Source organism: Artemia sp. Qi Xiang Cuo, chromosome 10 (genome assembly GCF_049724085.1).
Source record: "Artemia sp. Qi Xiang Cuo chromosome 10, ASM4972408v1, whole genome shotgun sequence".
Lineage (NCBI taxonomy): Eukaryota > Metazoa > Arthropoda > Branchiopoda > Anostraca > Artemiidae > Artemia > Artemia sp. Qi Xiang Cuo.
The window spans coordinates 8,549,979-8,566,838 of NC_142803.1; the positions used below are offsets into that span (position 1 = coordinate 8,549,979).

General features: G+C 35.5%; 1 protein-coding gene across 2 annotated transcripts in view; it reads left to right on the plus strand.

Annotated features, from left to right (window-relative positions):
* Positions 1-5,914: 5,914 nt before the first annotated feature.
* LOC148947440 (uncharacterized) overlaps positions 5,915-16,860 on the plus strand; it is a 66,178-nt gene continuing 55,232 nt past the window's right edge. The window contains exon 1 of one of the 2 annotated variants that reach the window (XM_089095851.1): positions 5,915-5,970. In XM_089095851.1, coding sequence (XP_088951977.1) covers positions 5,967-5,970 — 4 coding nt within the window. In that variant the 5' untranslated portion in view covers positions 5,915-5,966. The remainder of the gene's footprint in view (positions 5,971-16,860) is intronic. The other variant, XM_089095850.1, reaches the window with a different exon arrangement.

The following is a 16,860-nucleotide window of genomic DNA, read 5'->3' on the forward strand; positions in this document are numbered from 1 at the left end:
GGGAGAGTGTCCTGCCCAAAGATAGAATCTTCAGAACTTTCAACTACGTTGAACAAAATGGCTATTTCAAAATTTTGATTGGATATGTTGGGGAAATGGTGGGCGTGGAAGGGGTGTTAGTTGCCTTCCAATCACTTTCGACTATTAAAAAGGGCACTAGCCATTTAAATTTCTAATCGAATGAGTCCTTTTTGAACTTTCTACGACAACGCTTTCTATAAAAAAAACCTTAGATGCCCCCAGGGCATAACTTACAACCCCTGCCCTGAGGGCTGCGGGGGAGTGTCGTCCTAAAAAAAACAATCTCTATCTGGAAATCAACTATGTAGAACAAAATGGTTATCTCAAAATTTTGATTGGATGTGTTTGGGGAAATAGTGGGCGTGGAAGGGGTGTTAGTTGCCTTCCAATCACTTTGGACTCTTAAAAAGGACACTAGAACTCTCGATTTTCAGTCGAATGAGCCCCCTTTGAAGTTTATACGACGACCCCTTCCATATCAAGTGCCTCTGGGGAAAAAAATAATAATAATAAAACATTGGAGCCGTATGGCCTTTACTATAGGCAAAGATATAGGGTTGCCTCTGATAGGAGCGGTTGTAGTATTACCTGTGGAAATATAAGATTAATGGATAGCTAGAATTGAAAGATACTTCGATCCAATTTTTGTAAACCAAATCCCTGTGGGGCGTGTACCAGGTGCCTAGTTCTTGATTTGACTTTATTTTTCACTTTATAATGAATGGCTCCATCTATACCAAACTTTTTTGCTTTGTTAAAATCCACGTCGTCATTACGTGGCCGAAAAATGAACAGTATCAACACTTTCCCTATAATCAATAGTGCGCACTTAAAGAAACACCGAAAATTAGCGGAATAACTATCGGAAGGACACTTCATTCACATACCATAAGATCTTTTGTGCGACGTTATAACCAGTAAACATGCTAATAAATGCGCTCTCAACTGGAGAAAGTTGGGTTGGATGAATTTTTCGGTTGAGCTTTGCCAGTTATGATTATGCCAGCTTTGCCTCTCACTCGGACTATCTGTCTTGGATTTTTCTCCAATTAGCCATGGCTTGATGGCAACTTGATTTCAATTCAAAAATCACCAGAGAATTATGAACAATACCAACACTATCCCTATAATTAATAGCGCGCACTTAAGGTTACAGCGAAAATTATCGGAACAACTATCGGATAAACATGTCATTTTACATACTATAAGATTGTTTTTGCGACGCAATAACCATTAAACATGCTAATAGATACGCTCGCAACTGGGGGAAGTTTTGGAAAATAAAATAAAATATTTTTCGATTTTTAGAAAGGAGTAGGTTTCTGGGCGGTTGCGCGTTAAAAAATGATTACTTTGGTATTTGTATATTATTCCATTCTAGCGGTATTTTTACTTTTGGAAACTTCTCAAAGTTATGTCGAATGAGCTTGAACAACAAGAAACAAGATATGATGACCGTACGTTTTTTATATTACAAAGTCTGCTGATCTTTTGCAAGCCAGTCACAAATTTAAGGGAGAATGAATAGCACGTCTTCTTAAAAGCAGCGCAACATACAAGATCCAGGATAAAAGATCATCCAAAGAGCACCCTAAAATGCTCTTACTTGTCAGATATCCACTCTCTTTGTATATCCCAGCAATCTCAAGAGGGAAGATTTATTTGTGGAAGCAGGATACCATGCAGACTCTTCCCCTAGGTGCCTCTGGAGTCACAGGAGGATCTAAGGTAAGGTTTTAAAACTTAGTAATCTATTGCTGAGCCACAAATATAGATTAACAAAGTTATGCAATTTTTAGAGAGACAAATGAATGAGAGATATTAAGCCAGGAAAGGAATGACAATGGCTCGATTCGCAATATTCTTTACGAGGAAACTCTGCTTCTCTTCAGTATGAGCTTCTAATTTAATGCTCCCAATAGCCAAAAGAACTGCAGAATAACTAACTAGAATATACATACTACTACTACTACTACTACTACTACTAATAACCCACCGCAGCACCATGGCGCCCGAGGCCAACACAACTACGCACGCTCCTTCTCCATCCCAACCTATTCAAAGCCTCCCTTTTTACACCCACCCACAAAGTTCCCATTTCCCTTAAATCTTTCTTTATGACGTCCTCCCACGCCAGACGAGGACGACCTGCTTCCCGTTTAGCCCTAGACGGTTGGCCGAAAAGAACAATCTTCGTCAATCTGTCATCCTTCATCCGCTCAACGTGCCCTAGCCACCTCAACCTTCCTTTCATTATAGCCCTAGAGAGCGGTATTGAACCACATTTTTCGTATAGCCTATTGTTTGAAATACGGTCAGTCAGCCGGGTACCCAGAACCATCTTTAAGCAATTTCTCTGGAAAACATCTAGCAAATCTTCATCCGCTTTTCGGAGCATCCATGCTTCAGAGCCATATTTGACCACTGTCATCACTTTAGCTTCGAATATTGTAATCTTCGTTTACAGACATATCTTCCTATTCTTCCAAACTTTTTTTAACTGTGAAAGAACATCCTGAGCCTTGGCTATTCTACTTTTAACTTCTTCACTGCTCCCAAAATAAACTTAAGAAAGTTTTTTGCTGATTCTTTCTTGATCTCGCTAGATAGCAGAAGCTTCTATATTATAAACTATAAAAAATGCAAATTAAAGAAAAGGATAATTATTCTAGCTGGTAGCATAGAAAAGGACCTTGTATCGTACGGTATAGTCCCACGTAGTCAACATTCAGCAGTATAGTTGGCTATCTTGTAGAATAGTTTGCAAAACAAAAGAAATACTACCTTACCCCTGAACCATATCCGTCTTCCCAATGTTTCTGTACAATAGAGGCATCATAGTGGTACGCCATTGTGCTCACTAGAAATGGAAGGGGGAGGGATGTGAGTCAAGGGTACTAAAGGTACCGGAACATTTCAACTATTTTATGATTCGGCTATTACTGTTGACCAAGCTTAGTGTTATGGGGTCACATTTTACAAGCATTGAGTACTCTGCACAGAAGAAGCTTCCAATGCAGGTTTCACTCAACTGGGCAGGGAGAATATATAGCTCTTCATGTTACGTCATATTGTGATGACGTTACGGAGTTCTTTTAAAGTGGTTATGATAATTTCACATACAAAATTGTTCTAGCCCACTAGCTTCTACAAGCAATCAGTACTTTGCTACCAATTCAGGCCTCAGTCAACTGGGCTTGGAAGATTATGGCTCTTCCTGTGATGACGATGTGGTATCTACGTGTTCAATATTTTTTGTCGTGGAAGTATAGGGAGCGAGCTGCTAACTCAATCAGCAAAATTTTCTGCTGCTTTTGCGGCGCTCAATAGGTTTTTCCACCAGTACAATTAATTTTGTAGGTCTCGAGTTTCTGAGTCCTGAAACTAGCCGTAAAAAACATTCAACAGATCTACACTGTTGATTTTTGTGCTACGTGACCATTTGAAATATCGGTGCCACGGAAACGTACAACATCCTTAGTCGCCTTCACATTTTTATTAAAGAAAGTGGAAACTTTGTTCTAAATAGTAGTTGGAGAAGGTGATCCGACTAAATTCTAGTATACAGGGCTAGCCTTTGACTTTAACCATCCAGGGGAACCAATTGAGGCGGAGGAACAGTAATTGACCCCCTGCCCCATTAGAAAAATACCTTTGTTGGTTTTTTTCATTTTAAGAATTGCTCCCACCCCCTTTAGATTTTAAAAATACAATTTTGGTATCTCTATTAAGTAAAGTTGAAGAATTATTCTAACCCCCCCCCCCCCCCATCCCCGGATTTTTATCTATTGGTGCCCCTTCAACTATCCATTGTCAGCTGGACACATTTCCAAGGTTGAATCTTCCTTCCTGGTACTCAAAGAACGGCTATGCAAAAACTTTTGTTTGAAGAAGCTGATGATTTTCCTTACGACGCATAGAGGCTGATGATCTTGCATTTAGGACTAAGACGGTAACTATGAAATCGTTTCGATTTTATAAACTTATTATATGTGTGCGAAGAATTAATGTCTTCTATCTCAATTAGACATTTTCGGATTGGAATTTTGGGTGGAATTATGTTATAATTCAAACGAATTGAAAATCTATTAAATTCTCGGTTTTCTTCGGGGCTGAAGGCATCTGAAGGCACTTTTTTTTCCAGGGGGGGGGGGTACACTGAGTCCTGAAGGTGGGAGAAAACTAAAGGCAGGTCACGGAAGACTCTCCTCACTCTATTTTTTCCCTCAAATTCATATGAATTTGACAAGCAAAAATAAAGTCGACTTTGAATCGACAAGACCATGTTGGTCATGGCTGTCTTTATCAAAACATGCTCATGGGAACATCTGTGAAGCAAGCGATGCGTAAATTGTGTAGTAGCAGGAGTCGGAACATTTGTATCCCTCACACCAAGCTCAAAGACACAAAATAAATTTTTCTTATGCCCCCTCCTTGCTTTAGTGAATTGCTTGACTGATAAATTATTACAGTATGTAACGAAATATTTTTTTTCAAACATCAAATGGTTGAATTCACTTTATTGCAGTTTGTAATGCGCGTAAATGTCAAATACAAGTAAATGCATGAAGTTGTTTTAATTTTTTTGACATTTTCAAGATTTATACTTCAGAAGTGTAAAAAATTAAATCTTTGTCGAAGTGACAACTAGATAAATAAAATCACTCCTGAAAATAAAAATGATATTAAAACACAAAAAAAACGTATCAGCTCAGGGGGAAAATACAAAAATTCCCAGCATTCCGTTCAGGGGAAACATTTCTGATTATAGCGGCTTCATATATCTTGCTATGCAAGCAAAAGTTGACGGCATATTTTTACCGAAATTGCCCCTTATTAAGTTGTTTTCCTTGTGTTTTCTATAATTAATAGAGCTTTCTTGTGTACTAATAGCTGCACTAATTACTAATAAACAAATACATATTCAGGATCACCATAAAATTAAATTTTTTGATTGAATGTTATCAACAGTTAGGCTCTTACACTTTTGTTACTGACAAGGATCGTTATTTACTTACCATTCATTAATATGAAGAACTTGATTTTTTTTTTTTTATTCCATCCAAATCATATAAAAAAAATGTTTGTGGGAAACTGGAAACGGCTCGCTCAGTCACAAATTCGAGCTTGAATTTTCCTTATTAAGGGTCAAAATCAATTGGCAGGCAGCCAACAATGGGGCAATACACATTTTTTCCTTGTTTTTTCTTTATTCTGCTCTTTTTCTGTGTTTAATTATAATTATATTATAGTACCAAATTTCCAGGAGGGGGACATGGCCCCCTGTACCATCTCTCTCTCTCTCTCTCTCTCTCTCTCATATATATATATATATATATATATATATATATATATATATATATATATATATATATATATATATATATATATATATATATATATATATATATATATATATATATATATATATATATATATATATATATATATATATATATATATATATATATATATATATATATATATATATATATAAGACGGGCATTTCAGACCCCCCCCCCCTCCCAGAAAATGTATTTTATACTCACTCCACGCACCTTAATTCTTGGCCATATAGACCAGACACGTATGGATGTATTCATTTTTTTTTTTTGGGGGGGGGGGGGTCAATCTTTTTGGGGTTGAGAAGTTTAAAATATCTCGGAAAGCAGAGCTATACTAAAGCCCCCTCCTCTTTGTGATTGCACCCCTATTTCATGTAATCATTAGGTGGAATTTATGTGTGTTTTTTCTATAGACAAAAAATTTTCATAGTGGATAATCATTGTTGGTATTATAATATTGGTGAAAAGTAACTTTTAATTCAAACCAAGCTTGTGTCTCTGGAGACGTAATTTGGTAGGGCAGTTTATTGCTTCTTTCGACATAATCTCTGTAGTTAAGCTCTGGCATTTCAAGTGGATCGGATATACTCGTATTCAATAATGAGTAAGTTTGTTACCCTTTTTTTTTGCAAAAACAGTCATGCATTGCTGCTACCCTAGGTAATTTTCAGTTAAATACACCTTTTTTCAAGAACCTTTGTGCCAATCCTATAATGAATATACTACAAACATATTCTGTAAATGCTTGAAAATTTCTGAATAAAAATTAACAGCGATGTAGGAATCTCGAAACTGCTTAAAAAATGTTAATTACATTCAGATAATCTTGAAAAAACGCTCATATATGCAACTTTTAGCAGGTCAGTACGTACATATTTATTACAGGAGGAGGCACATATATTAAAAATGTAAAGAATTATGCAGAAATTAAACAATTATTATTAAAAAAAAACAATTAAAAAAAGTTATTAAGAATATCTCAAGATTTCTAGGAAGAACCATGGTCACTTTTTCTCTTGACATAGGTCTCACCCAGGCACTATGCAGGAATTTTTTGGAAGGGGACAAAAAATAAAAAAACTTTGTTAGGGATCACTGTAGGGATGCCCCCCTCCTTTGTGTATGACCCTCCTCTCACCCCGGCTCTTAGAATTTGTCATAGTCTGTTCCATACCTTTTATGCTGTTAGTTTTTTGTTTTTTACTAACACTTCCCCTCGATACAAAGAAAATGATTTGTATCTACCTGTTGTAAAGCAAAAACAAGAGAATTTTTCTTCAACTTAAAATAACGAGTGACAATAAAATTTAAAAAGTACAAACGTCATTCCGTATATTAGGGGCCTATAACTTCCATATTTACTAAAAAAAAAATTAGGATTAAAAAAAAAATACTTTCGTTTAATTTCAATTCACTTTAATCGAATTCTTATGGTTGCCCTCAATGTGATGAAGACTAAAGCCTCGTCAAACACAGCTTTTAAAAGCAAATTAACTTTTAGACACCAATACTTCAAGAAGCAGAGATCATTTTGTAAGTTAGCTATTCGAAATAAAATATAATCCTCCAAATTAAGTAAACATCTCCACAATATAATAGGAGTTTTCATTCCCGCAGGCTACACACACATTCTCATAAATTTTTCAAAGGAAGTGAAATCTACGCTTAACACCGGGGCGTAGAAAAAAGTTTGAAAATGCAGTTTTTTTTGCAAAAAATTACCTCGTTATTTAGTCGCATTCATGTTTTCGATTTTCAATTTTTATACAGATAAAGGGCCAGAAAATTTCTTAACCGTCCTGTTGCCTCCCTGTCTTCAATGGCCAATTTCATTCTAAATGACTTGGAGTAGATGTGTGATTATGCGAGGATGGGGGGGGGGGGTGAAAGGTTCGTTTTTATTGTTTACAAAATAGAGTTGTGGGAATGTCAAGCTTTAGCGTAAAGAGCGAGGTGCTGAGGAGGGGACAGCCCCTTTCATTTACGAAATAATTTCTGTTCGTTTTAAGTTTTAACGTCACTCCTTACTTTCAGTTAAAAAAACTTGTTTTTTTTTATTTAATTTTTGAACGTTTTTGAATAAATGCAGGTTTTGATTTTGGTTCACCATACATGAATAATCAACACCAAATTTGCATATTAATTTTACTTTTATTTAGTTAAATGGCTTTCTCGAGCGTTGTTTAATTTTATTTACGAACGTTTTAATTAGTAATAAATATACGTCACTTACGAATTGACCTACGTAACGAATTTCTATATTCATATATTTTTAATGCGTATATTTGGGGGTTCAACCCCTAGTCAATACGTCGCTCTTTACGATAAAGTTCGAATTATGTTCTGATTTTTTTTAAATGACCCCTTAATCAAAAAGGCTGTTAATTAGAATAAATAGCTCTTATGAAAGTACTAAAGAATCTTTGGCTTAAAGAGCGATGTACTGACTAGGCGGTGAACCCAATCATATACGTAATATTTTCTTTTCATTTTAAGTTTTGATGTTGCTCCTTACTTTCAGTTGAAAAACTTGTTTTTTTTTGTTTAATTTCTCATCTTTTTTTAAATAATGTTGGGAAATCCGGCACCCCCTTTATAGCAATGTCTCTTCCCACATGAAAATTTCCTCCATGTAAAGATCCTCCCACATAACCCGTGACCCATCCTCCCCCCCCCCCTACCATAAACAATCCCCCTGAAAATGTCTATATACTTCCCAATAACCAGTACTATATGTTAACATTGGGAAAAGTTCATAGCTTTCAGCCCTTCCCCCGGGGACTTTGGGGGATTAAGTCATCTTAAAAGACATATTTATCATATTTTCGACCATGATGAAAAAAATGGCTGTCTCAAAATTTTGATAGGGTGACTTTGGGGAAAAATGAGCGTGGGAGGGGGCGTAGGTGCCCTCCTTTTTTTTAGAAGTTTTAATTTCCGCTCCAATGAGCCCTCTCACGATAATTTAGGACAACTGGGTCGATACAATTACCCTTGGGAAAAAAACAAACAAAAAAAACAAATAAACACGCATACGTGATCTTTCTTCTGGCAAAAGATACAAAATTCCACATTTTTGCAGATTAGAGATTGAAACCTCTACAGTAGTGTTTTCTGACACGCTGAATCTGATGGTGCGATTTTCATTAAGGTTATATAACTATTAGGGGGTCTTTCCCCCTTTTTTGAAAATCAGCCAAATTTTCCCAGGCGCGTAACTTTTGATGGGTAGGATTAAGCTTGATGAAACTTATATATCTCAAATCAGCATTAAAATCTGATTCTTTTGATGTATCAAAATCTCGTTTTTTAGAGTTTCGGTTACTATTGAGCCGGGTCACTCCTTACTTACAGTTCATCACCACGAACTGTTTGATTTCAAATATATAAGTTTCATTAAATTCAGTCTAACTCATAAAACGTTACGAGCCTGAAAAAATTTGCCTTATTATCGGAAAAGGGGGGAACACCCCCTAAAAGTGATAGAATCTTAATGAAAATAAAACCATCAGATTCAGCGTAACAGAAAACCCTACTGTAGACGTTTCAAGCTCCTATCTGCAAAAAGGTGGAATTTTGTATTTTTTGCCAGAAGAAAGATCACGTATGCGTGTTTATTTGTTTTTTTGTTTGTTTTTTTCCCAAGGGTGATCGTATCGATCCAGTAGTCCAATAATATCGTGAGAGGGCTCATTCAAACGGAAGTTAAAAGTTCTAGTTCCCTTTTTAACTGACCAAAAAAACTGGAGGGCAACTTGCCCCCTCCCACGCTCATTTTTTCCCAAAGTCAGCCAATCAAAATTATGAGATAACCATTTTGTTCCGCATAGTCGAAAATCTAATAAATATGTCTTTGAAGAGGACTTATTCTCCCACAGTACCCGATGGAAGGGCTGCAAGTTATGAACCTTGCCCATTGGTTACATATAGTATTGGTTATTGGAAAGTATACAGACGTTTTGAGGAGGAATTTTTTATCTGGTGGGAGGGGGGGGGGGGTTGGAGGATCGGGCTACGTGGGAGGATCTTTCCATGGAGGAATTTTCCTTGGGGGAAGGGAAATTTCTATAAAGGGGGTGCCAGATTTTCCAGAATTATTTAAAAAACGATCAGAAATTAAATAAAAAAACAAGCTTTTTCAACTGAAAGTAAGGAGCAACATTAAAACTTTAAACGATAGAAATTATTATAAATATGAGGGAGTTCGCCCCCTAGTCAATACCTAGCTCTTTACGCTAAGTTTCTTTTTAGTGCTTTCAAAAGAGCTATCTATTCTGATCAAACGGCCGTTGTGATTCAGGGATTTGTGATTCGAACAAAATTTGAACTTTAACGCAAAGAGCGAGGTATTGACTCGGGGGCGAACCCCCTCATATACGTAATAATTTCTTTTCATTTTAAGTTTTAATGTTGCTCCTTACTTTCACTTGAAAAAGCTTGTTTGTTTTATTTAATTTAACTGTAAAAGTATAAAGCCTGAAACGTTATTTGTAAATGTAGTGAAGACTATATGTGCCTTGAATAGTCCTAAGAAAGAACTAATAAAAGTAAACTATATTTTTGACTTACACTAATAATCCTTGCTGAAAACTTGGAAGCTCAATATTTCATTTTACTGTAGGTTTTATTCTTATTTTCAATATTGTAATGATTACAAAAAGAAATATTTGTAATATAATTAGTTATGTAGTTTACTATAGTTAATAGTTAATATAGTTAATTAGTTTTCAGGAAAGCACAAATGACGCAGTAGGTTTTACAATTTTACAGTTAGGTAAGGAGAAAGTAACCAAACTGTTATTTGTAGTGACTTTTATTCGTTTTAAGTTTGATTTGAATATTCAAAATATATTCATTCATTTATATTAGTAGCTTTTGTTTATTTGTTTACTATGGCTGTTTGTTTATTTTCTGTTTCTTTTGGTTCTATTTAGTCTTTAATAGTAATTTCTGGTCGTTCTGAGTTTGAATAATTATAAGAATTTCTTTCTGATCATCTGAAGTTAAATATGGGCCTTTACTATTCTTTGAAAATGATCTTATACGGAAAGTTTTTAATTACTTTCTGCTGGTTTTTTATCGACAAAATTTAGTTTTTCAAGCTTTTCCACTTAATCTATTTTTACCATCAAAGTTTCAGTAAAGTATCAAAATGCCCGAACAATTTTTTTCCAATATTAAATTTTTTTCAACAGTTCAATACCCCCCTCAACTTTCTTAAGAGAAAGTAGAACGAGCATAAATGTCTATGACCTTGAGAATTTACATAAAAGGTGAGAAACAGATCGTTTTAGTATCATTACAGTCTGCACTATCGTAGGTGCACTCCTGATGAATATAACTTTGCCAAAAAGATGAGGGCAAAAGGAGGATGTAAAAATGGGGCTGACTGTTGCAAGTTGCATTTGTCAAGTGAAGTTTTTAACCCTGTTGGACAGTGTATGTAAAAATACAGCCGAAATTTGCGAGCAATTTGGTCTTGATCTGGGACACTATTTTTCCATTCCTCATTTAGTAATTGACATCATCTAAAAAATTAGCCAAAAATAATTGGAATCATCCCTGGCATTAACCAGCACTTGTTCATCGATATGTCAATGAGGGTTGGGTAGGTTTTTCATGGGGACTGTATCTTGGAAACTGATCCAACTGGAGTGAAGACGGGAGAAAAGTCAGATGCAGTAATCCTTGATATGAATTCCCTCTATTCCTCGGCAATGTCTCACTAAGCTCTGCTATTTGGCGATTATAAATAGATCAATGACCCCATCCTTCCGATTTGCCTGAAATTGCCACTGTTGAGGAGAACTGGGCACTGGATGTATTTTCGAAATTGATGAGGAGATACCAGTGAGCTTCATGATTCGGTCAAGAATTTTGTTTTTCCATACATCAATGAACGGGTGTTCAGGGGCTTTACTGAGTTCACACAACAGATCTATGATGGAGGAGCAGAATGCAATGCATTGGAAACATTAAAAAAAAACTTGTTGCTAACCTCCTGCCAAACAAAAATATTATCGTCCATAACGTGGGATTAAAATGGATGTGCGTAAATGGTTTCGATGTTACAACGATTCATTGAGCCCTCCAATTCAGTCAAAAGCCATATTTGACACTTTTGTTAAAAAGCGCTCTGAAGCGAGAACATGTTGAAAAAGAAATCTATAAATTCATTTTGAATTCAGTCTTTGGTAAAAGGTCGAAATTGTTTGCAATAGGAGTCGTTGAAATGTTGTAACCAAAACTAAAAATATGCTGGAATTATTGCCAGCATCAATTAAACTTTGTTTACAGTCATTGGCCCGGACATGGTACTATTGAAAATACAAAAATATTGTATTTAACAAAAATGTTTATGTGGGTAGTGCCATCCTGGAAGTTTCAAAATCGCTCATGTTGGAATTCTACTACAATGATGCTAGTGTACAGTGGCCGGAGGAGGGACAAGTAGAGGTCTATTATGGGGACAGAGATTCTCTATTTTTAAAACTTAAAATACATAACTTACTTAATGATTTTGCTAATGGTGAGATCATCACTCCCAACTATACCAACTGGGATGGGGAAGTCTATACGGAGCTGGTCGAACGTCAGGCTCCAAATCAGCTTTTATTTTTTTTTAATCAGAGACGTGAAGCGACATGATTTCTCGGGGTATCTTTGTGAGTCCGATAGTGTAGTTTATTCTGACACACAACAAGGAGACCAGGATACGTTGCAAGGGAGCGTCGACGGACTATGTACAAAAGAATTTCGACAAGAACACGTACGAGAATTGTATTGTCGATAATATGGTTCCAAGAGTGAAATTATTGGCAGTTTGCTCGTTAAATTATGCAACTTTTAAATTAAAAGTTGAAAAGAATGCCATGAGTTCCATTTTCGACAAGGTTTGTATTTGCAGAAATAATGTAAGGACCCTCTCCCACAGGAACTATTTGACTTCGGATAGAGACGAGTGTATTTACCATAAAGTCTCAGTGTCAGTAAACGTCTTTAAAAATTCCCCAAACCCTGGGGAGAGGGAGGGGTCCTGCCACGGCATCGGGCTGGAAGGGCTGGGGGCGACAAAAGAATGACTTAGAGCAGATATTTTGTTGTGTTTTATTATCAAAGTTTACCTTTTTAATGTATGTTCGTCTCTCTGTACATTCATAAGTTGTTGTTTAATTTAAATTTTTGAAAAAAAAATATTTTAATTCAGTTGTTCTTTTATAAAGTACATGTAACTTTTTTAATGTTTTCTGTGTGTGTAGAAAAACATTAAAATGCATGTGAATAGAAACAACATAAACACATGTTGTTTTGTTAATTTAAATTTGCATTCAAAGAAACTGTTGTTATATATGAAAATATATTTGATATAGTAAACATTTGATTTTACCTCAGCTGTTGTTTTTCTTTAATAGTGGTGCACAGAGAGGGAGACATAACTTATTTACTTAATTTATGTACTTATGTATAAACATAACTTATGTAAAAGTTTACAAGACCCTTCGGTACTTTTCTCTATTGGCCATCAAAGAGTTGTAAAATGACACTTTCGATGAAAATAATTTGAAATCAGAGTGATGTATTGGTGGCAAGGAATCATCAAACATCAGTACAAAATACACATCATTGCTATGGTGTTTCGCAAGAGCCATATGAATGTATAAGGGCGATTGAACCTCAAGTTAAGCTTTTAAAGAGACTGAATGTTGTATTCAATTCAATTGAAACAAACTCTTGGCTGATTATTGATGGGTTAGCTGAATCAATAGAGCAGCGGTCTAAGGAAATGATTCAATTGTTCACAGTATGTTATCATTTTGAAAAAATTTCTGTCACCTCAATTTTTTCAGAAAAAAAATTCTGAAAAAATATCTTATACAACCTCTTTCATCAGAGTAAATGTATCCGAACTCTTGTACTGAATTGTACTCATTACATTGTATACAAAACTGTTCGTGACTCAAGTTCCCTCATAACTTTAAACGAACAGGTTTATCCAACCCAGTCTAGGTTTCTGCTTTCAGCCTACAGTCAAGCTAAAAACAAGCCATATGGGTACATTGTAATTGACCTCAATCAAAACGCACCTTAAGAACTACGCATGGATTGTAATATATTTGATCATGAAATAACAGTATATATGCTGGTGTGTGATAGGAAAAGATATTTAGTTGAAATTAGGACGTTGAAGAAGTTACATCACAATTGATACCTGTTCTTTGTTTTGAGTAGATCAAAACCACGGTTTGGGAAGGTCATACCTGACATTGTAGATCGGGAAATTATTACTCATTTCCCAGCTGTGTTTAAATTTCACTGCGGGCAATTTTGAACTGCCAGATGCTATTAAGAAGCAAAAAAGACAACATCAATTCATTGTCCGTATCCAGTCCAAGAAGAAAATACTCTAAACAAAAAAGGAAATATTTAGTTCAGGAGGGGGAAAGTCTTTTCAGTTTTATTGCCCATAATTGCTTGTCTTGTTGGCAATATTCTTCTTGCTCTATCATAAGAAAATATGGTTAAGCCATATAAATTGGCTGCAATTGATAAGGCACTCTCACCACTTCAAACCTTCGAGGGTAATCTTTCAGCTTCTTATAATGATAGTAGCATTACCTGATGATCAGAAACTTTTAATTTTTCTAATGACACTTTGTCTTGTTGACAAAAAAAAAACAAATCAAATTTAACCCATCTGTGTTGTGAATCTAGCAGATACGGTGCAAGAATCAGTTCATTCAAAATTGCCAGTGACCTTGCCGTCGTCATCATTATAAGGTCACTTATCGAAAATATTTGATTTATTACCAGTTTCCTATCGGCAGCAGAGTAGAATATTCTTAAATTATTGGAGTGAAAGCAGTGGTGTTCAAATTGATGCTACAAATAATTAAATCATAGTAGGTGGCAGCACTTACTATCTAATTTATCTAATATCTGATTGTGTCACTAATCATAAGAAAACTTTATCCATTGACACAAATTCACTGAAATATTTACACTCATTAAACTTTCCCAAAGCACTATTCTCAAAAAGATGATTTTAAAAGTTTAGGATGATGAAAACAAGTGCACCTAAATAAAATTACACCAACAGTAGAAATGATTCAAGGTGGCAAACGTGTTGGTAGTACACATTTAAGTGCAAAATGGATGAGACTCTGAAGAGTATATGCAAATTTTGGTGAGGTGGGGAACCTAAGTGCCCCAAGTACACTTGCTCATGCCTCAAATTTCCAAAAGAATGTAGCGAAAGAATATCTACGAAATGAACCCAGCTACAGTCTTCATTGAAATCATAGACTTTGCAGCAAGGTCGTAGCCAGAGTGGGGGTTAAAGGGGTTTAAACCCCCTCCGAATGTTTGTTTGACTCGTAAAAACGTAACAAAAATGGATTTAAACAAATTTTGTATGCGTTGTTTGAGGTTTTTTGTGTAAATCCCCCCCTCCGAAAAAATCTTTGAGTAAAATTCTCTCCGAAAAAAAATTCTGGGTACGGCCTTGCTTCGCAGTGATCAATATTGAGAAACCAAGATCTTTTACCCCCTACAAATTATGCAAGTTGATCTTATGACTTTAGGTGAGATGCACCGACAACACATTAAACCCTATAAATATATTCTACTTTAAATTAGTACTTTTAGTCGCAACTCCGATTCTATTCAATTAAAATGTAAGCGTGGAAAGGAGATTGCAATTGCTTTAGAAACAATACTTGACCGAGATACCTATAGAAAATTTTTAGATAGATCCAGGAGGTGAATTTATCAATCCACTTGTAAAGGAAATTCTATTAAAAAACGGTCAGGGTTGTATCATAATCATAGTCCCATTAACGCTGCATTGACCGAACGATTGAACAGAACCATTCGTCTTCTCATTTCCAGACACTGTACGCTCAAATATACTGCTGCCTTTATTCATGATTTGTACAAAATAATGCGAGTTTACAATCAGCGTCCTCATCACTCCCAGTCCAATGTTAGTCTTCTCGAAGATCATCACGGCAACTATACACTTGACATTTCTCTGCACATTCTCTGCATTTGCATTCAAATGCAAATTCTCTGGGAGATATGGTTCGAATAAATCGTACAAGAAACATTTTTGAAAAATTCAATTACTTATTGTCCACTGAGCTTTTTAAAGTGTCTAAAGTCCTAGAGACTAAAACCGTGACCTATCGACTACGAAATAGCAATGATGATGAGACTTTGGGAAAATTAAGTATTTATGAATTACAAAACATTAACGACAATGGCTTTTGTCAAATTGGAAAGTGTTGAAAACTCGAACGCGGGAGGTAAGAAACAGTTGTCAGTTCGCTGGCTTGGAAGTAACTCTGAATTTGATTCTTGAACAGCTGCTGAAGATATGCACAGCAATGTCAACTCCTAAGGGCTTCTATCTGACAATTATGACCAATATATCCGATCCTCTCTCCTATAGCTTTTCTATCCCATGGCTACTATGTGATAACTATGACCAATATTTTGGATCCCCAATATTTGTGGTAGGCCATTTACAGTAGATTAAATTTTTAAAGAGGTAATTGAGATAAAAGAATACATAAACCAAAATTTAGCAATAAATAGAGATACTGGAGATATTTTATTAAGCCCAATTTACGACAGTTTAATTTTGAAGGACTCAATCAATATTTTCACCCGGTATAACTTGAAAGAAGCTATTTGCGCATCAAATGATGAACGAATTTGTAGGCCAGCCAAAGCAATAGCAAAACAAAGGGTTATTGCCCAATCATCTTGGTAGTTTTTTTTTTCATTGATTCCAATCTGGTTCTTATTTAGTTTCTGTTCTGTCGTTGACAAGTAAACTTCGAAAGGTTCGATTTTAGTTGGTTTCTTTTTCATTTCTTTCCTTTTTGTTTAGCACTGAGGACGACTTGGCGGAGGTCCTTGTCAAAATATTTGATTATTTCTTCTTCTTCATGGTTAGCCACTGTCTGACAAAATCCTCGTTTTTCACCTTTTATTTCTTTTATTTTTCATTTTGTTATTTTCTTTCCTCTCTGAGTTTCATTTGTCATGTATAGCCAGTGTGGTCTAAGAATGTATTTATGATTTTTTTTACTAAATTCTCCCCCACCATTAAATTTGAGGGTAGATATGAAGTTCCTCTTGTCGATTGTATTATCAATTATTAAACATCAATTATGCATATGATGTTCTAAGAAAGGGGAAGGTATATGAGATTAAATTAAGACCGTTTGATCGACCATCAACACCCAATAATGAATGGGTGACAAATTTGGTCTCTAATGATTGCCTCTTTGCCATCATACCCTACAAGGAATACAACAATATGCATGAGCTGTGTCAAGTTTGCTAGTCGAAAAAAACGACATTTTTACATTCACCTATTCAGCGGAGCAAAGGAGAATTTAGATTACCAATCCAGGTGAGAATAAAATAATTTCCCTCAATGACGATTAACGCGAGGTCCATGGTTTTCAAAATCATATAATTAAAC